The 22,105-nt window shown below is 42.3% G+C and overlaps 1 protein-coding gene across 13 annotated transcripts in view; it reads left to right on the forward strand.

The window, feature by feature from the left end:
• The window catches only part of LOC311170438 (schwannomin-interacting protein 1), a gene marked incomplete at both ends in the record, with an annotated part of 491,191 nt that overhangs the window by 448,554 nt on the left and 20,532 nt on the right, over window positions 1-22,105 (forward strand). For 8 of the 13 annotated variants that reach the window (XM_084232819.1, XM_084232812.1, XM_084232817.1 and 5 more), the window contains one exon: window positions 17,002-17,120. The exons of 1 other annotated variant lie outside the window; for it this stretch is intronic. In XM_084232819.1, the coding sequence (XP_084088945.1) occupies window positions 17,002-17,120 (119 nt within the window). Of the gene's footprint in view, window positions 1-5,666; window positions 5,745-17,001; window positions 17,125-22,105 lie in introns of those variants that run through there. 4 more of the 13 variants (XM_084232822.1, XM_084232815.1, XM_084232823.1 and 1 more) reach the window with 3 other exon arrangements.

A 22,105-nucleotide genomic window follows, 5' to 3' on the forward strand; every position in this document is an offset into this window, starting at 1 on the left:
AGGCATCAGTAGCCAGTCCTGATTCTAGTGGGTTACTTAATGGTTAACAAAGGAAAGGAAATCTCTCCCATCCCTGTTGACACCATGCCAGATGAGAAGCTCATTTCCTAATCCTTCCTGTGAATGAGAAAACAAGGTATCAAATTTGAGTTCATTTAAGATTCTGTCCAATTTCAGCCCGGTTGCATCCACAGCAGGGAAAAATACATTAACTTAATGGAAAAGGGAATTTCAAAATATTTTATATGACAGGCTTTTCAATGTAAGTTCAATGAACAATTTTGTCTTGTTCTATAGGATTTTTTTTTGATTGGGGAAAAATAATTTTCCCATAGGTAATATTGCTGAAGGATTCTTTGTCTTCATTGTTTTGAGTTAGTTGCTTAGAGTATTGGCCTGGTTTGCTTGTTTTGCTGAAGAGGTGGTAATCAATGTATCACCTTTAAAGTTAAGAAGATAATTCTGAATGCAAATCCATTGCACTTGTTTTTAGCCAAGAATCTGAAGATCTAATGTGTATGTTTTACTAGAAACTGAATTACAGAGATAAGTACCCAGATTTAAAAAATATCATCTCAACAGGGCTTTATATGGACCTGATTCAGGATGAGCACCTCATTCCTATTAAAGTAGTTCTGAGGGCCTCAAATACTATGGTACGAATATCAGTGGTTTTTTTTTTTAAGATTTATTTTTATTTTATTTATGCATACATGAATTGGGGTGTAGGTCAGAGGTGCAAAGGGTGAGAGGATTCACCAGAGACACACAGTAGGGAGCAGAACATGTGGATCTACTGAAATACACTGCTGAGGGGAGCAGTGGGCAAGACAGGAGAGGTCTCCTGCACCATGTGGGTAGCTCCCTGGCCAGGGATCAAACTCACGCTGCAGTGGCTGGCGATAGCTTGATAGCGCTGAGACTTAACCCCTTTCACCACCAGAGAGGCAAGAATATCAAGTGTTTTTAAGAAATAAATATGCAACACATATTTACGCTAGACATCTAGTATTTATGTTCTAGAAAGGGGGTAGTGATGGGGGAAGGTGATATACTTATCACTGCAGCCAAGGATTATTGCAGAGAACCCCCACCCACCCACACTTGGTCTCAGGTAACTAATCACAATTTCACGTAAGAAGCACCATACATTAATAGAGCCATGTCACAATAGAGCCATAACTCATTATTTATTTATATCATCTCTACCAGGGGGCAGTAAAATCTCTGTGATTTCATATCCCCAATATGTTTTGTAGAAGCATCAGCTTCCTGAAAGTACTTGGACAAAACTGCTTGAATTCAGCAGAAAATAACCATCAGAAAGCCCCAGTGACTATAAGCATAGATGAACCATAACTGGGGAGAGGCATTGAGAACACAGAAAACATAAGGGGATTTATTATTACTTAGTGCCCATCCCTGCCCTGAAATAACGCTATGGCATTTCAGTGACCATGCTAGTTTCTTGTTTTTGGGTTTTCAGTTGGATAAAAAGGTTTCCATCTGTGGTCCTCGGGCTTCTGGGATACAAAAAAAAATTGGTTCTCTGTCTGTTCTCAACACTTCCACCTCCTGCATCCCACACTGTTAATTGCCACTGAAAAGTCCCGTTAAAAAGCGCCTAAAAACTCTCATGGCTTATCTAGCTTTCAGAATATTTTCATTGAAAAGCAAACCAAATACAGATGAACTTTGCACAGAAAAAAATTTATTTGAAGAGAGTCTTAAGTCAGATCTCAGTTTGGATAGCACATGGACTAGGGGTGTTGAGGCTGAAGGGAAGGCAGTGGAGACCGAAGGGGTTAATCAGGATGAACTTGAATTTTCATCGGTGATAATGCAAAAGTGATTTCCCAGTAATGTGGGCAGTGTTCTCAAAGTCAATAATTTCCAGTAGTGGCCGATAATGATCATCTAAAAGCATTAGCTCACGTGACTGGTATGCTTGCAGTTCAAGATCACAGCTTGACAGAGGCTGAAACTGTCCATTCACATCCTTGAATTTCAGGGCAAGAGGATGGGGAGAGGCCTTTCAACCTCAGGGACTGAAAGTGGCACGTGTCATTTCCTGAGAAAAAGTACCAGGCCCTTATTATGCCTGCACAATTCACTTCAACAAGCAAGAAGGGTGGAAACCGGAGAATATTCTCTGAAGGAATAACCTAGCAGCTGTGATCTCCTTATTTGCTTCCAAACATCTCACTCACCTCTTCTGAGGGGGCTTTTTTCCCTTTTTTTCTATTCATTTGAAAATGAAATGACACTGTTTGATCCCAAATATCTGAAGTGAGGATCTTACCAACATGCCAGAAAATATGATCTGAAAAAGAAGAATGGCTTATAATTAATTTTTTTCAAGGTCTGGGGGGGGGGGGGCTGTGCTTCAGAAATTTAAGGTGCATTCAAAAATCCTAAAGCTCTTTTTAAAAGGCACTTCATGATGCAGTGAGTCTGGGTTTAGAACCTAGACTATACAGGGCCAGTTAGCTCCCAGACAGTGAGGATACTCTGGTCAGAGAACACTGAGTAGGAAAGCTCTAGAAAAATCAAAGATCTGTCTATGTGATAGGAAAAGATCAACTACTTGAAGCCGACAGTCCATCTAGAAAGCAATGTGAGGCAACTGGACCTGAGCCTGTGAGCTGAGCTCTTGCTGAGAAGAGTGTTAAGTGAACTCCAGCCGCGGTCTCCTGTGAACGCTGTATTCATGTGACAAGAGAGTCTTTCACCCGTCTCTATATAGTGTTCATTAGAGAGAGCCCCTTATGACAAGAGAATGGGGGTAGGAGGGTGAGATGGGGAGCGGTCTTTTGTCCTCTCTTAGTTCTAATCCTTATTGTTGTTATTTGTCTGGAAAGGTAATGTCTTGGATTTTGAAGATCATATGTTAGTAATGTATGTGCGTCTGCATATATATGTATGGGTATAATCAATATATTATTATCTTATATATTCATTTGAATTTATATATATGAGTCATTCATAATGAGACTTCAGTCATTTTAACTGTATATTTAAGTCAGTTAATATTAAAGTAAAAAGATGTTAGTAATTAGGCTTATATTTTTATGTATCATACTTGTTATCTCCAAATTTTAAAATTTCATCCCTGTTAGTTCTTGATCATAGATTGCCTAGCGGGCTAGGATGCTGACCTAGGGAAGAGACTGAAATTCATGAAATTGTCGGTTACCCCTGCCTTCATCCAGAGCAGACCTATTGTTACTTTTGGAATACATGTGGATTCTGCAGAAGTTTTCCATTGAAAAGTGTTAAGTGAACTCTTCATGATTGCTCCCATGGATAGCATTTAAGTGACATATACGTTTCTAGTCATGTATTTATTCATCATGAATATTCAAGCTTCTCCCTGTGCATTTAACATGTGTAAGGCAGTGTCAAGATGCTGTGGGGAAAATAAGATGAATTAGCAGAAATCCCTCCCTCCTTTGAAAAGGCTGGAAACCATAACAACTGTTGGAAAGAAACCTATTTGATGCTAAAAAACAAAAAACAAAAAAAACCTATGGTAAACAAGAAAGAGAAATTCACTTAACATGGTAGAGCCTGACCATTAAGAAGGGTCTTTTACTTCATTTCTTGAGATCTCATTGTGGGGCAGCAATACATTTACAAAACATTACAGCACATTGTATAAGAGTGCTTCCAGGGTTCTCTCTGTATTAAACCGTAATTTTTAAAAGCTATGCTTGATTACTTTATTATGTGCAGTTTTTCCTTACTAAGATGGCCAGTGGGAGGCAATGGAGCATGCACACTTACAGTGTGGGCTACAGAAGCAGGGCCCAGGTTCAAGTTCTGCCTGACTGTTGACGAGCTACAACCAGTTACTTAAGCTCACGGAGCTCTCATTCAACCTAAAGCGCAATTGATAGTAGTAACTGCTCCAGAGGGTTACTGTGAAGGATTAAAGATGGGTAAGAGGCCAGCATGAAGTGCTTGGCACATAGCAACCCAGGATAAAGCATAACTGTTTTTCTGATGTTAATATATGCCATGTTGTAACATGCAGGCATCCTTCCCTTTAACTCCCCTTCTCTAGCATGCGCAGTGGCCTTCATTTTAACCCCAGCGCTTACTTAGCATGTCGGAGATGTCCTGGCTTCTGCAATAAGTAGTGGGATGCTCCTTTAGGTGTCATGGGGGGTGGGGAGGAAACTAGAGGAGTCTCTCCAGGGAGTGTCCTGCCTCAGTGTGGTCATGAGATACAGCCTGTGTGTAGGGTGAGGGTCCTGGTGAGGAGGGAGACTAGGGGTTCTCTGAGAGAGCCTCTGTCCAAGTGCAGGCATGATCCTGAGGGAAGTGGGTGGAAGTGAGGTTGGATTAGGGCCAGTGGTTGCAGAGGACAGTGTTTGCTTTATAGAAGTAGGGCCACAGGAAACTATACTGAGACATTTAGGTCACAAATCTTCCACAAATTGAAGTTTCAAAATCACTTGTACAGAGAAAAAAAGTGGACAACTGAAGGTGAGCATGTGGGCAGAGATTCAAATGCCCAAATGAGAGGCAAGTTGGCTTCAGAATCCTATTCTTGGCAGTCATGGGTTTGTCCAGAATTGGTATTGGAGAATGTACTGACTAATATATTCGCTGCTCTCTCGCCAAGTTTGTCAGAGTATAAGATGGTGCTGCTACAGGAGACTTACTTGGCCTTTGAATTCTTCTCTGGCTCATTTCTCCTGCCAACACCACCTTTTTTTTAATTTTATTTTTAATAAATAGTGGGCATGTTTTTTGGTTCGTAGCAGTAGTGACTTGATGTCAGCAAGCATGTGTTTGTGGGTTATTTCTGTTTGTCTGCTTCTTGTACCAAAACATCCTCCAGCTGTGGGCTTTTCCTTCTGTGTATGGGAGCAGTCAACAAAACCAAAAGGCCTGGGAAAAGGGGAGAGAGAGCAGCGGAAAAGAAGGTTCTCTTTTGTAAAAAAGTCCGCCACTGGCTGAATTTAAAGAAAAGTTGATGGGTCCTTTTTTCTTGCCTATATTAATAGAACAAAGCGCCGGTGGGGGCAGAGGGGCCCTCCTCTGTGCTGGGAGTGAATTTCAGCCTTGTGCTGGGGCTTCTACCAGGAGTTGAGACTTCACATCTGATTGTAAGAAATGATTGGTATGAGAAAAAAAAGAGGGGAGGAAAAAAAAAAAGCAAACTTCTGTCTTTCAGATCAACCTTTAAATTATACTGTTTTCATTTTGTTATGGGATACCAGGGCTTTGAGTCCTCGTGCAGCCTGCCAGCCTGGGTCCTTACATCTATTTTTATCCCCCCACACCCCACCCTGGTGGAGTGAAAGAGCTGGAGCCTCATAAAGCTCCCGTCCACACTCAGCCTTGAACTGAGAGCAGGAAAGGTGGACGGGACCCAGGCAGGATTGTGAGGGGGAGGTGACATAGTGGGGAGTGGGTGGGAAGGCTGCAGTGTCAGGCAGATGAACCTCAGAGACAGGCAGCCGCCGAGCCAGAGCCAGGGCAGCTGGGCGGGGCAGTGTCCCCGGGACAAGGGGCCAGGATATGCTTGGCCAGGCACAGCCTTCCCTGCCTCTCATGCCGGCATGAGCAGTAGCCAGGGCACTGGGCAGTTGGCACATCAGCCTTTCAGAATTCATGGGAGGTTATTTTTCAGTGAAATTCTAAAGACTTAAAGGATGAATTTGGACAGTGATGGAATGGATGACATCATCAGGCAAGAATCCCCATTGGATATGGAGGGGAATTATAAAAAGGTAAGGGGGGGAGAGCTCTTTTGTTTGTAAACAATTAGACCATTTTTCTAACTGGGAGAAAGAGCACCCTTGAGGAGTGGCCAAATTCCACACTCAGTGGCCATTGCCATAATATATTCAAGAAAGCTAAATGCACAGAATTGAGTGCATTGAGCTAGGAGAGGTCTTTCTGTTCTTTCCAGTTTACATTCGCATTAATATATAGTAGCTGTAGCGGGAATATGCATGTTGTTGTTCTGAAGTTGAAAAAAAAATGCCACTATGCATTTAAATTGCAAGGCAGGCTTTTTATGTAAAGGAGTAATTTTTTTTTAATTATCGATAGGTTGACAATTTGTCTACAATGCATGATTACAAAAAAGTTTAACCTATCTTACTAAGTTTGACGTTTTTAATGATGAAAAATACAAAATTTCACTAAGAAGTTTGGGGCTTTTTAAATTGATAGGACATTGGCAGTTTCTTTGCTTGCTTTTTCTTTTGAAAGTCAGTAAATGTATTTTTGGCAATTTTTGTATGGTAATTGTCTGGTAATAACAGGCCCAAGTAAAAAAGGCTTTAGTTATATGGGTGAGGTCATAAAACTAAACGAACGGTGTGTGGTTGTCTGTCTACAGAAGGCTAAACACACACTGTGTCCTTCCCCCTTATTATTTTCCATAAGTCAAGGGTAGGTCACAGCACAGCATGAAAAATAAGGGCTCTTCCTTCACAGACCTGGAGAGCATGACCTCTTTTCCCTCAGAGGCATAGTTACTATAAGTTAATACACCACCTACAGCAGTAAAACTTGCTGCTAAATTTTTAAGTTGATCAAACTGTTCCTAACTTTCTTACGTGGATACCAGCCTTTACCTTGGGGTTAAAGATGGTTAAAGAAGCTTCCATCACGATGGATCTTAGGGGTAATAGTGTAAAACATGGCTGAGTGTAGATGTTTTAAGTATGCACTTTCTTAGAGTAGTTCACCATAGTTGATGTGCTTTCTCCAGAAGTTAAAACTTAAATATGTAAATCAGGCTCAAATAACCCACACTGCTTTGTCCCTTGTGCGCCCCAAGAAGGGGACGCACACCCAGGGTGGGACATGCTCAGAGGCTAAAGCCCTCCCTTCTCAGCTGTCCCCTCCTGTGGACACAGCTGTGCCAGAGAGGCTGGGACTCCCTGGCAAGCAGGCGCTCCCTCCCCAGCCCTGCAAGACAAGTGCAGGTGCTGTGGGCCAGGCCACCCCTCACGGCTTTCTTTGTCAAGCTGTTTCTCAGATAGAAAAGTGTACTTCAGTTGCACTTAGGGAAAAAGTGCATTCCATTGCTAATGCAATAACAATAACGTAATGGCCACTGGAGTTTCACCGACTTAGAAACGGAGCAGGAGCGCAGATGCCAGGAAGGAGTGAGCATTGGTAGGCGCAACCCGATACAGCACCCAGTGAAGCCACAAACACGCAGGCTCAAGTAGCTTCCAAACACCACCCCCAGCAAAACAGAGTCCCTTGTATAATCCTTATCAACTAAGGCAGCAGAACAACACGTGCTGCTTCAGGGACAAAGTACCTGGAGGGTTGTTCCAAAAGACCAGGAGATGAAGCTTCTCCTGTGTGAGATGCTCGGTGTCTCCCGTTAGGCTCTCAACATAGGGGCGTTCTCTTGTCGCTTCAGCTTTTTAACTACCTTTCTCAGGCAGAGTGCTTTCAAATTTATGCCTGTCTTGGTGGTTATGAAGGCTTCTTCATGCGATAAAAACACCACAATGATTTTATTAAGCACATCTAATGAGATAGGGCAACCTATACTTTCTTTAAAATGTGAAGAAGAGCTGCCTAGCCTAAAAATCACTTTTCCTAATTAGAATATTCTTTTTAACGTATTTTTTCCTCTAATGTTGTTGCTGTTTGGTTGGCTAAGTAGATAATTTAATTCGATGACATCAAGCAGTGGTTCACAGGCTTTCTGGACCTTGTATAGGTAAAATGTATTCGAGCCCATGCCTATATTTGATTCATAAGTTGTACACATATATACTGACAAATATATTACCTATCATAAACATGCATGCAAAAAGATATTTGTAAATAATAAAATGAAAGAAAAAGTTTTAATAATTTCTTACGTCACTTCCTTTCACCTTGAAATTCATTGTCATTAACAGAAAATCGGTATATCTCTGCCTCAGTACCATAGAATTTCCTTGCAAGTTGCACTAATCTATACTACGTGCCTAGGGATTATTTTACAAGGTCGTTTCAGAGTCAGGCAAATGGCCTTCAGGGGAAAGGTCACTTCCCGGAGACTAAAATTAGATTCCAGGGAGGAAGGAAGAGCATGCATGTATGCCATCTGCTGCTTTTCCTGAGGGAGGTCCTGATGGTAAGAGCAATGTTTTGTAAGGACCTCTGGTATATTCAGGGATGATGTAAAACTTCACCAACAGAAAGCAGATCTTAGTGCTTAGGAAGGACTGCAGCTTGGCAGAACCCAGGGAGTGTGCATTCACCCACTGCTGCCTGCCTTGCTCAGAGCAGCTTCCGAGTCTCCGAGCAGTCTTCCGAGTGTGACCCACACTCACCTGTCCCCAGGACCATGGTGGCACACACATGTGTCCACTGTCCTGACTCCTTCAGCCATTGATCACCAAGTGCCCTGCTGGTTCCTGGCGTTGTGTGCTGGCCGGGACCACAGCAGAAGCCCTGGCTTCCCCTCAAGGAGCTTACACCCCTGACACAGAGGTGCACATGCCACACAAAGTAAGCTGCCTGGAATTGTTATCTGGAGAAACATTCTGAGAGCAACTTGGGCAGCGGGTGTAGCCTGTGACATCTCAGGCCTGGAAGATCAGCTTCACCCATAGGGAAGCAAGGAAACCAAGAAGATCCTGCCTAGAATAGACCAAAGACCAGCCCCTAGCTGTCCCAGGCAGGGAGCTGTGTGCCTTCTGCTGCGACAGGCCTGCAGTGGATGCTGGGAGAGCTGCTTTGTCCCCCAGGGGCTGTCTCCAGTGTTGTGCATCCAATTATGGTGAAAGATAGGGAGGCGCCCGTGAAAAATTAAAAGGCTGGAAGGAACAATATTTAAAGTGAAGCCACAGCTGCGCCTTGTGCGTTTTAAAGGTGAATGGAAATGACTGCTTGCGATAAACTGCAATAAACAGGAACAGAGTGCCAGCTGCCACTGTAGACAGGAGCCCGCCCGCCCCCCACGATTACGAAGGAAAAGCCTTGGTCACCCCCATTAACCTCACGTCTTCCATCTGTAAAGGCTTAAAGCGCCTGGAGAACTCTGATACATCACTGAGCCCTGGAGCCTGTCCCACCTCAGCCACCCAGGGACAGTCTCTCCTGCCTCCAGCCAGGGTCTCCCTTCCTTCATGGGAGGAATTGGCATGGTTCATCTTGGACATTGTGGATATGCAGCTCTTGGCTCCTAGTTCAGGGTTATTTTCATAATTTCACCCATTGACCTGCCTTATTAGCCAGCAGTCTGGGAACAGGCTGTTTCAGGGAAGTAGATTTTCCAGATATAAGTTGTATTTTTATTTTGTTTTATTGAGATAATTCTCATACCACAAAATTCACTGTTACAGTATACACTTTGATGGTTTTTAATATTCTCATTCAGTTGTGTGAATCACTGCCATCTAATTTCATAATATTTTCATCTCTCCCGAAAGGAAACCCCGATTCCATTGGCAGTTATTCCCAATCTCCCCACAACCCCGCAACCATTATGGGTTTGCCGTTTTGGACATTGCTGCTGTCTCCCCATCCTTCTCACTGACTTACCCATCCCTTCTTCTATATTAGCTGCTGCCACTTATTCTGGGCCCGATCCAGTGCCTGTGCTTTCTATATAGTATTGCATTTAATCCTTAAAACAACCTCAAAGATCAGTTTCATTATCTTTTATCAGAAAAGGAAAGTAGGGCTTGAAGTTTCAGTAACTTGCACTAAGTGTGATAGTTGGATGATAACTTGGGTCTTCTTGACTCCAAATCACTGTTACAACCCCCTGCACATCTTTCTGGCCCCACACCTGTGGCGGCTCTTCCAGATCTTAAGGTTGGGACCCCTGCTTCTTGGAGGTTGACTGAAGTTCAGCTGTTTCATAGCCCTGCAGTAGGTGTGAGGTGGCTATGTTCCAACGGTGATAGTGAACAGCTGGGGTGGTTTCACAGACTCCTGAAATGGCACCTGATAAAAATAGAATCCCTGGATAACACCACCCTGTGTCGAGCTCTGTGGGCGAAGTTCTAAGAGAGCCTGACGCCCCAGCAGTTTGTTTGGATGAGATGTGCTACAAATGTGGAAGAAAAAACATGTCATTCCCACTGTGGGATTTAATGTTGAAATGTTTCTACTGCTGTGGCCACCTCTGTGGCTCCCACCTTGACCTCCCAGATTTCCACTTGACCAGTAAATGACTACTGATCTTCAGCCCTAGTCGTTTGTTAAACAACTCAAGTCTTTCATGATAATTGACAATTGGGGTATTGGGGACAGTGCACAGCAGCACTGTGTCTACCTGCTTCTGCTTAAATCCCCTCCCTGTAACACAGTGCACATGCAGTCTGTGGGTACAACCATCCTCAGGCATTCATTGCCCACCCCCTGGACAGGCATCCCAGCACTTTTGAAGTTGGCCATTTCTCCAGTAAAAAGAAAACAGGTGTCACTGGACCCCAGAGTCCTTCTCCTTGGCGGCCCATCTGGACTTGGCAGCTCTCCTGTGAGTTCTGCCACTGGTCAAGCCAGACCCAGGCCTCAATACTGCCCAACGACCTGGGCTGACATGTCATCTGGGGAATTTGTTTAGGCAGATCTGTGCAAGGAGGCAAAGATAAGAGATGTGACAGCATTTCAGGGTATCTGTATTTGGTGTCTCATCATCACCTTTCTGGACCTTTTCGGTTACATGTTTGAAATGGAAAAAACATCAAATACAAACTAAAAAGAGTGTTTGGGCAACAACCAACAGCAAGCTACTAGCAACTTAACTCATATTTCCACTCTTCTAAGTGGATAAAATAAGATGCAAGAACGAAATAACCTCCTGGTTACATAATGTTGCTTTCCTATATCAATCTTATAACAAAGCCATGGCAGTTATGGTGAGAAAATAATTACAAAGCACATCCGTATGCTTGTGTTAGTGACAACTAATAAAATTTGCCTAATGAATAAATAAGTCCTGGACTTCCAGTTGCTCACGTTTGAAAGACTTGGCCCCCGCCAAGGAGAACTGCCTATAAAACTTAGACTAAAGCCTTTTTTACAAGCTGGGGAGAGAAACAAGAGTGACTCCTCTTTCCTTAGGAAGAATGCTTTCCACCAGGAGCTCCAGAGCCCATCCCAGCTCCCTGGTGGTTGCTGCTAATGGTGATGATGCCGGATATCACTAGGCAATAGACTGCACTGAGGCAAGGGATTGCTAATTGCTTAAAAACAGGCTTCCTGCAAGGCCTGGGCAGTGGCCAGAGAGTACAAATGAAATCCACGTGGATCCAGAGCCGGGACATGCAGCATGCAACAGATTTGTGCTCCATTAAAGAGCCAAGTTTGTTTCATTTAGCTGATTGATCTGTCCACTGTGGAAGGCCTGGTTCTGTGTCTGAACCAGGAGCCTGGTTCATCTGGGATCTTGCGAGAAATGCACTTTCTCAGCCCTGCCCAGACTTCCTGAATTGAAAAATAGCTTCTTTCCACAAGCTCTCCAGTTGATTCTCCTGCATAATCAAATTGAAGAACTACTGGCTTTAGAAACATATGCTAAAGAAAGGGCCTCTCAGTGTGGGTGTGGCAGCCGGTGCACTTCTCTCAGTAAACAGGGGCATGGGAGCCTCTGGGCATCCTGCCTTCCTTCAGGGACCAGGGGGACCAGGGTGTTCTTCAGCTTCTGGAATAACCTGCGCCCTCCCTCAGGAAATTTCTCCTCAGTGGCACCTTCTTTCCTATTCCTGTGGCTGGAAAGTGTTGCTTCATTGCTTTTTAATAAGCACTTCCTGAGGCCTGTTCACACCCCATGTGGAAGGAGAAAGAGCTTTTAAGCCCACAAAGCATCTTCAACTTAGGGGGGCCTCCTTGAGCTGTCTAACCCCTTGAGCCTCAGGGGGCCTCTTAGGGAGACCTCAGCCTGCCTGTGAATCCCAGTCCGCTAGTTAACCAGACCCACAGGTGACTCTCATGCACCTGGAGTGTGTGAAGCCCTGAGTAATGCAGAAAGGAGGGTATTGGGAGCATACTGCCCATGACGAGTCCTGGGGCAGTGGACCTTTTAAACCAAGCCTATTTTTTTTTAAGATTTATTTATTTATTTATACAAGCACTGGGTACAGTCAGAAGCACGGAGGGTGAGAGAATTCACCAGAGTCAGAGCCAGAGCGGGGAACAGAACTGGCAGACCGACGAAATACACTGCTGAGGGGAGCAGCGGGTGGCAGGAGGGGTCTGTGAGCCATGTGGGACAGGGGTCTGTGAACCATGTGGGACCCTCGCCAGGTGGCCGGGGATCAAACCAGCACTGCAGGGGCTGTGGGCAGCTTCGCAGCTCAGCGCTCAACCACTGCGCCGCGGGGAGGCCCCTAAACCAAGCCTATTTAATAGTAAGAGTGATTTCAGTTCCCTTGGTGAACAGGTAAAAGTAAGAACCAGATAAAGCTGAGAGGAGCAGGAGATCAGTGGGGGAGGAGATGGTAGCAGAAAATGTTTTCCTTTCTTCTCTTTCCCCTTCCGCATAACTGAGTCCCATCCAGGCCCGATTATTGCTGCTCCAAAGCTTACCTCTGCATCTACTCCACTGCCCCGCCGTGCCATTCTCATTAATTGGTGCTTCTTTAAATAGACGACTCCTCTGGGAGTTGAAGGAGCCCCTCCTCTTGCCAGCGGGCCTCTCCTGCTACTTGGGTTCCCTCCACCCCCTGTCAGGAGTCAGGGGAAGCAGCTGTTTGAGGGTCCTGAGCACCAGCTGGCTTTAAGTTTTGGTTTAGGATGTCATTTCCCCGAGTGTATCCCTGAGAATTCTAGTGGCCCCACAGCTGCTCCCACAAAAATACAGTTGGTCAATTATATGCATTTTAGAAATGGAGAAATACCCAATTTTCTGCTAAGTCAATTTATGTGCAGATTAGCATGTGAAAGGCGAGGTGGCCCCTGCTTCCGAGACCAGAGATGTCACCATGCTGCTGGCTGGGAGAGGGGGGTCCGGGGGTGGAGGCAGGGCCTGTGGAGAGGACTGGGAACGGTCTCTTAGATGGGGACACCCCTCATCCAAAAGAAAGTTTGGAAAGAACTTGGGGATACACTAGATTTGGATTTGGGCACTCTCTGCCCGCTCAGAATATTTGTCAGATTTGAGAACTGAGCAGAATGTTGTGTGGTGGGAAAGGCGGAGCAGGGTGTGTTTGGTGGTCCGTGTTCTAGAATGTGGTCACATGGCCCCTCAAAAGTCATGGACCCTCACCTGCCCAGCACAGGGAGGTGGCAGCAGGGGATTCACCAACACAAGAAATTTTTTAAAGTTAGGAGTAAAAATTAAAAAAAAATTAAAAAGGGTGGAGTAATTCAGAGGAAAGCAATTAGAGTAAATAAAAAGCAGGTGATGAGCTGCTGTTTGTTAGTTGCCCTTCTGCTTTTTGCTAGCACTGTCAATTTTAGAGGTTTGACTTTTGTTTTCCGAGGGCATTTCCAGGGCTTTCTCAGGAGAGGACATGGCTCTGCCCGCCATCAGCACAGTGTGGATCTGAGTCCATTCATCCCCTCCCTCATGTCCCTTCACCCTCCTCGCCCTGGGGCATCCAGGACTTTAAGAGAATTGGAGGATACAATTCCCCTGCAGGTAGACAGGTGGGCAACTCTCTTAGCCAACTAAGTTCCCCTTAGACAACTGAAGAATTTTGAAATGACACACACTTTTGACATGTGGAAAAGGAAATTAGGTTCCAATGGTCACACTTTAAGAGAAAGCCCATTTTTCTGTTAGTCAATTCAGTCATTGTTTTTAGAAATTTTAGGAATCGTAATTGTTCAAAAGAAGCCAGAGCAGAACTGTCCACACCACTTATGAGAAGACACTTGTGTGTATTGGCGTTCCATGTTACTGCAGCCCAGTATTTTCTCCATTTCTGAGAATTTATCACATCTACCCCAGGAAAGAAGTAGATCACGACATTTTGTTTTGGATCCCCAACAAGGTGTCTGCCATTATTTGCCTGGACCTCACTGTCCATGTGGAAGAGTAAGGTGGAAGGCAGACAGAGCTGGCCCTGGACAGAATGGGCTTGGCCTCCAGGCTCTCTCAGAACAGTAAGGCAACCTCTGACCACCCGCATTGTCAAGGCAGGAATTGCTGAGGGTTAACTGTGACAGCTGCCCTTGACTGCAGATTGACATCATCAGTCAGGTACTGCTGTTAAGCAATTTACATCAGTTCTTCTTTAATCCTCCAACATCAAGTATGAACCTTTATCTCTGGACTGCATGGGCTTTCTGAGCACAAAGCCTTTGAAACAGTAACATGAAGCAATACTGACTTAACTACATAACACATATTAAAACTCAAAAGGTCTTAATATAAAATTTTCAAACTCACAGACCGTCATAAAAAAAATTTAAAAGGCAGGAATAAGTAATTCCGAGGTTTGGTTTCATAAAAAGAAAAAAAGTACACACATAAGATGAAAAACTAGGAAGAACTATACCAACACATCACCACTGATCCACATCTAAGTGATCGATTATGGATGGTGTTTGTAGTTACCATACTTTTTTTATTTATTCAGTGGATCCAGAGGAAGAAGGAGGAAAAGGGGGAAGGAGGAAGCTTGTACATTATACAGCAATCTTCTCTGAACTGTCAATGACATATTTGGGTGCAAAGAATAGTAATTAATGCAAATAGAATTGCTGTGAGGCCTTCTCAAGTATCTACAGCTTTAGTGTATCAGCAAATCAGGCAAGATAGACATGGACTCAAGGCTTTGCACAGTCACACCTGGAGCGGGTGTTTTCCTTCAGTGAATCCTTTTTCAGACCATTGGGTACCATATGTTGTTGGACTTTAGTCATTAACGCTTACATTGACATCTGCTGATTTTATATGTGGACGTTCAGTTGCACGCAACAGTTTTGTGACTATAGGACATATTGGGTGAGAATCTCCTTTGTCTGTTATATGGATTGAGAAATACATTCACTGAATGCACTTAATCTGCCTGGCAGATTTGGGGATTTTGAAATGAATTTGTTTTAAATGAAGATATATCAAGATGGTGCTATTTTGGCAGGATCATCACAAGCCCCAACCCTGTATATTTGGAAGGGTTGACTGCTTTAATCTGAGTTCCCAGCAGCACAATTGCAAGTGCTTACTTCCCTTTACCACCTGAAGGTTCCTTTCTCAGGATTCAGTGCTATGCAAGCCCAGTAAATAATATGCAATCAGTTTCACCTCTATCACTGAATAAAAGCAGTTTTTCGCTTTGTGGTTGTATTGCACATGAGCACACACTCCATAACTTGTAGTGTATTAGTTCCATGGGTGCATGCCAAAAATGGGGGACGGATGGATGAATGAATGGAATCATAGCTGGATGGATAATGGATAGTTAGGAAGGTAGGAGGGTACACAGATTGATAGCATCATTATGTCAAAGTTGAGAGAATGCCTATATCTAACAATTTTTAGACACAAGGAGAATAGAGATGAGCTTCCTTAAATGGGAAGCTCTCAAACCTATTGAAACCCAATAGGTGGAGGTGGATCCTGGTGGTGTGTATCTTACACTTGATTTACACAGAAGGCCAAGAAGCGATGGGAACATTATCTTAAAGACTACAGCAGATTCCGCTGTGCCTATTCAGCTGGCAGCTGTAAGCCCTGTCTTAGTGGCCCTGTGCTGTGAATGTTTTGCTCTGCTTTGTCTGGTGCCATATCCACTGCCTACCTGTGGCTGCAAAGCTCTTGCAATGTAGCCAGTGTGACTGAGAACTGGATTTTAATTTTTATTAATTACTTTTAAATTTAAACATATATAGCTACATGTGACTAAGGGGCTGCAGTGTTAGATGGAGCAAGCTGAACCTGTTAGGTGCCACCCTTCACTTGGAATGAAAGGAAGCCTTGCATCTACTTACCTTCCCACAGGCCTGTGACATGTAGGCTCTTCGGAAATCTCCGCTTTCATGTCTACTTCCAGGTGTTGCTGCAGCACCCACAGCCTCCCACTGGGAGACAGAAGGGGCCAGCATGCCTTCAGCTGTCCCCTCAATCCTGTGTCCTGGATTTGTAATGTAATTTCTCAGCAGAGTCTCAGAACATAAAATGGTGCACCTCTCAGCCTTCATCATCTCACGGAGCAGAACACCAAAGTTGCATTTGCACCCAGGGATAACTAACTCATTGTGTTTGTGTTTGTAGTTGTGTTATTTTTGACTAAGGAAATCATGTCTAATCTTCTCTCCTGTTGCTTGAAGAGTTTAAAGGTTCAGCATAGTGAGTTTTTATGGGACTTTGATGGGAAGCCAAGTGTTGTAAACAGATCCAAATTATCACAGTCATGTTGTTTACCAATCCCTTTCGGCACACCACCCTCACTCCCTTCAATATATGAAACAGATGGGCCCAACTGGAATTCTCCAGCTATTCAGATCCTGTGTTAGGGTTTCCCACATCCTAAACCCGGTGAGATCTGGATAACTCTTGAAGAGAAGCAGCAGACCCCATTAAGATTGTAAACCTAGGGAGTCAGGGCTGTCTGTCCATCCTGCTCTGGTAGCCCCAGGTTGGGGATGGGGGAGCTACCACCTCAGAGCTTTGGTGCATGTTGGATGAATGCTTTGATGTGCTTTCCATAAAGATGGCTGGCCAAAGGGACAAAATAAGGAAGGGAAAGACATTTGGAACAAAAGCAATTAAATTTAGGGCCAAGTGTTTGCCCTCCAGGACTTTATTAGCATAGCTAGCAGCTAAGAAGACAAAAGATTACAGTACCAAATAACCTAGGTCCTTCCTGGTGAAATCATTTTGTTCCACCGTGGCAATTTCCTAGACCCAGTGATCACAGAGGGCACTGAAGAATCGAAATTGCTCTTGGAGGTGGAACCAGGAGGGTCTGGTTTAGCTTCTGCTCTTCATACAGATGTCCTTGTGCTGTGGCATGTTTATTTTTAATCTAATGTTATAGTTCTAAGAAACTTAGTGGTTAAGCTGCCTATGGTGGTGAGGTGTCTGTCTGCTGATCAGCATTTTTTATTTTCTTGTAATTTTAGGCACAGAAAAATGAGAGAGAATCTATCCGACAGAAGTTGGCGCTTGGAAGCTTCTTTGATGATGGCCCAGGAATTTATACAAGCTGTAGCAAAAGCGGGAAACCAAGTCTTTCCTCTCGGTGAGTGCTCTTCTGAGTTGATTTCCTGATATGTACCTAATGGATTTTGTCATCTGTGTTTAATAAAAGATAGCCTTTCAATCCTTGCGTATTTTTTGCCATGGTCTACTGCATTTATTTGGGTATCCCTCCCCACCTGTCTATTGAGTCTGTTTTTCAGGTTTTAGTTTTTCGGTTTTTTGGCTCACTTGCCTAGCCTCTTGATCAGATTTCTAGATTGAATTTTGTTGCTAGACACAATACTGATTTTTGACTGGGGGATCAGGCCATACTTAAGCTATGTGGCTGATGATTAGAGTAGCGTGGCACAGCACAGGTGGCCCCTGAAGCAGCCCCAAAAGCATCAGCATCACCCTCTGGTACATTCCACTGCAGTAAATAGGGGGAACTGGGAAATGTAATTCCTGCTTAATCAGGGGTGTTTATTAAACTGTGCTTAAGCTGTCTTCCAGGTGTTTGTTTCCCTATCCTAATTAATTTCAGGGTCTCATTGCTCATTTATCATCATTTATTTCAGGATATAATTGGTCGTTTGCATAGTTTCTAATTCCAATAAAAATGTATGAAAAATTGTAATTTTATCTAGAAAACAGGGCATAGACCAGAGCTTCTCAAATTTTAATGTGCATATGAATCATCTGGGGATTTTGTTGAAATGCTAGTTCTGATTCTGTAGGCCCAGGTGGGCCTCAAGATTCTGCACTTCTAACAATCTCCCAGCTGATGTCCTTGCTGCCTGTCAATTGGCCATAACTTTGATTAGTGAGGTCCTAGGCAATCTGCAGACTTAGCAAGAGTTGAAAGGATTGCCCTTTTGGGGCCTCACTGGTGGCACAAGGGATTAAGCACCGCACCATGAAGAAATCCACAGCCTCTGCAGCATGAGTTCGATCCCCAGCTGGCCAGGGAGCAACCCACATGGCGCAGCAGACCTCTCCCTTCTTGCCCACTGCTCCCCTCAGCAGAGCATTTCAGTCAGTCTGCCTGTTCTGTTCCCCGCTCTGTCTCTGGTGAATCCTCACCCCCCTGCATCTCTGGCCTTTACCCCAGCTCTTGTACACATAAATAAATAAATCCTTTTAAAAAGAATTAAACATAAGAAAAAGTATTGGCTTTCTTTAAAATTCTGTATTCAACTGGAGTTAGTTTCTGGAGTTGCTATAGAGAAGGCCAATCTCATCTTTTTCCATGTACGTGGCCATTTTTCCATCATATTTATTCAACAATCCCACTCTTGGTCACTGATCTTACAGGCACTTCTTATGTACTATACGTGAATTCCCTTCTATTTATTCAATTCCTATCCCTGCACCTGTACCATAACAGTCTGACTTACCAAAGCTTCAAAGTCAAACCCTGCTTTCTACCCAGGGAAGTTCTCACTTCACAAGTACACTGCCTGTTCTGGCTTTTTTATTCTGTATACATTTTAAATATATTTTAAATTCATCGATAAATAATTTAAAAAATACATTTAGATACATTTTAAATCATCAAATTCAGCAAAATACCTCCTTGGAATTTTGACTGGTATTGATTTGGATCTACAGATTAATTTAGGGAAGAATTATATTTTCATAGTGTTAATCCATTCATCCATTCATTCATTTTAATGCATGAATATGGCCTTTTCCCCCTCTATTTAGTTCTAATTTAATATTTCCTAATAAAATTTTGTAATTTTCCATTTAGAGGTATTATATGTCTTTTTTTATTCTTGATATTCTGTCATCTTAAATTCTCTTTGATAATGCTTTGTTGTTTGCTGCTTGTAAACAGAAAAACAACCTTCTTTATTAATCTTTACTTAGTCGCTTTGTTATTACTGTTCTGCTACATCTCTCCTTTATTTCTAATAAAGTCTATAGTTTCTTTGGGATTTTTAAACAAATATCATCTATAAAAAAACAGCAGCTTCATTTATTCCTTTCCAGTCCTCGGGCTTCTGGTTTCTTTCTTTATTTTATTGCACTAGGTAAGTAGGCAAGCACATTAGGATTAAAAATGGTAGTATTTGGAATCCTTAGCTCATTTCTTATATTAAATGGATCGCTTCTAATGTTTCCCCCATTTAAGATGATGTTAGTTTTATGTTTTCTTTAATGTTTCTCTCTATGAAATTAATAGTGTTTCCTTTTTCATAATTTACAAGTAATTATCATGAGTATTTAACTTTATCACATGCTTTGTCTGTATCTGTTGAGATGATTATATGATTTTTTTCCATTAACTATTAATGAATGAATACTTCAAAAATATTGAGTAATCCTTGTATACCTAGCATACAAACCAAAATTGGTTAGGGATATATATATTTTTTTAAGATTTATTATACAAGCACTGGGTACAGTTAGAAGCGCAGGAGAGTGAGAGAATTCGCCAAAGCCAAAGTGGGGAGCAGAACAGGCAGAAGGACCAAAGTACACTGCTGAGGGGAGTAGCGGGCGCGGCAGGAGAGATCTGCGCGCCATGTGGGACCCTCACCGGTGACTGGGGATTAAACCAGCGCTACAGAGGCTGCAGGCAGGGGAGGCCCAGTTAGGGATATATTTTTTTTTTCATTTTAATTCACATTTATTTAAATATAACCATTTTTGTGGACACATTAAAATACAAGTGCATCTGTATCATAGCAGATGTAAATATAATAAAATGACTAAGTATTTTTACAAAAATTAACACATATATTATTAGACAAATTGATGACATACATTAGCTTTAAGGGAATATTAACATGGTATGAAAGGATATGATTTCACAAAAACTTCTATAAAATGTTCACATTTGCCTCAGTAATAAGACATATATCCTGAACTGATATTGTAGGAAAACTATGCAAATAATCATTTATATCATATGGTAACATTATTTTTAAATGAAGAATTTTTGTCAATAGAAATGGTTCTTTAATTTTTAAATATGTAGCATTTTTATCAAGACCACGTCACATTTATTAAACATCTATAAGACATTAAAGACTGAATAATTCATATACTTTTGTGCACAGTGTTTAGTTTTGCTATCACACTCTATCTTTGTGAAAAATATACTTCAACTTGGCACAGAATTCATGAAGAGTACTGCTACTAGTCAATACAAATATAATTTAAGTTTTCCATCACCTAGAAAATGTTTCAATGCTAGAAAAACTGAAATCGACTCATTTCCAATTAGAGTACAGCCAAAACACCTACATGACTTTTTTTAAATATCCATTTATTTATTCTAACTAAAACAGAAAAGAACTGCCATTGGTCAATAAGCTGTAAAGGGAAGAGGTAAATAGGGATATATTTTTAACATGATCAGATTTTCTTTATAATATTACTCTTATTTATAACATTTCTTTATTGGATTTGTTTATAATATATAATTATAAATATTTATAATACCTATGGTATAATGTTTTATTTATAATAGTTTAGGACTGTTACATTTATGTTCATGTGTGACATAGTTCTGTTGTATTCTTTTCTTATAATTTTTTCTAGTTTGATACCAGGGTTATGCTACTCCAAGTGTCAGTTAGCTGCCATTCTTCACATTATATAAGAAAAGTCTGCATGGGATGATGTTTCTCACTTTTACAACAATCTGTGTCTGGTGTTTACATTTATTTTAACTGCTTTCATTTCCTAAATGATTATAAGGTTTTATGCTTTCTGTTTCTAGTTGAGTAAGTTCCAGTGAATTGTATTTTCCTATGAATTTGTCCATTTTGTTTAAGTTTTAAAAAAAAATTGGGCATGACTCTTTCCCATTTCACTAAGTATATTAATTTTAGTTGAATTATTTTAAATGTTTTCTTCTGACCTCTATATTGTCCATGATTTTTTTTTGTTCTTTTATATTTTGTTCATTTTGATATCTGTCCATTAGTAATTGAGTGTAAAACAGTAAAAGCTGCTTGTAAGTTCTGTTGGGACTGGTTGACATCTACTGTCAGTTCAAAGATACTTTCACTGACACCTGATTAAAAAGCAAATACCCAACATACCTACCGCTCTCTTTCCTCTTACCCTGCTTGTCCTCTTAGCTGGTTTACTTTTCTTTGTGGGCCTTGTCACTACCTGGCATTGTATTACCTATTTTCAACCCATTATTTGTATTTCTCTTGCACTAAAATATAAACTCCCGGAGAGCAGTCTGTTGTGAACACCATGTAACTCTTGCCTGAAACACTGCCTAATGCATTGTCAGTAAGTATTTGTTGAATCAATGAATGGTGCGCTTCCCTTGAAAATAGTCAGATTAAAACAACTGTTTAATGAGGCTGCAGCCAATTAAAATCTCTAAAACACTTTTATCGTAGACAATAAACTGCCACAGAACTACTCTGAAACTCCATCTGGGGGGGGGGGGGGTTCAGCCTGTCTTAAGGCAAGGGGATGATGGAAGTTTCAGCGTTTAAGCTTCCACAGAATCCCCTTAATTTCAGTGGACACCCATTGCCTCTTCAGCTGTGCCTACTGCTCCCCAGGACAGGCTCCTCATTCATCATCTCAAGATAGTATGTCCTCGTCCTGCTAGACCACAGGCAGGCAGAGCAGGTAGAGGCCTAGACCATTCCACCCGTACCAGTCAGTGCTCTGTGCCTGCACTTACCCAACCCTGCCTTTGTGGCTCCCTGTGCAATTCCAGGGTCTGTTGTACATGTGCAGGTGCTTCATCTACCTGCTCCCCTATGGGCACCCAGCAAAGGGCTACTTGAGTTTTTTTTTTTTTTTAATTTCTCATGGAGCTGAGTCCCAGGGTAAGTTAGGGTTAAGTAGTCACCTTCAGGGACAGTGTAGGCAGGGGCTTTGAGAGAGCTAAGGGAGGCCTCTGAGATAAAGGCAGAGAAATTCAGGAGGGCTAATGAGAGCAATAAATTTTTTTTTTTTTTTTTTTAGAGGCATGTTTTTCCTTATTTGTTTGTTTTGTTTATACATGCACTGGGTACAGTCAGAAGCGCAGGAGGGTGAGAGAATTCACCAGAGCCAGAG

This window comes from Talpa europaea (genome assembly GCF_964194135.1).
Source record: "Talpa europaea genome assembly, chromosome: 4".
Lineage (NCBI taxonomy): Eukaryota > Metazoa > Chordata > Mammalia > Eulipotyphla > Talpidae > Talpa > Talpa europaea.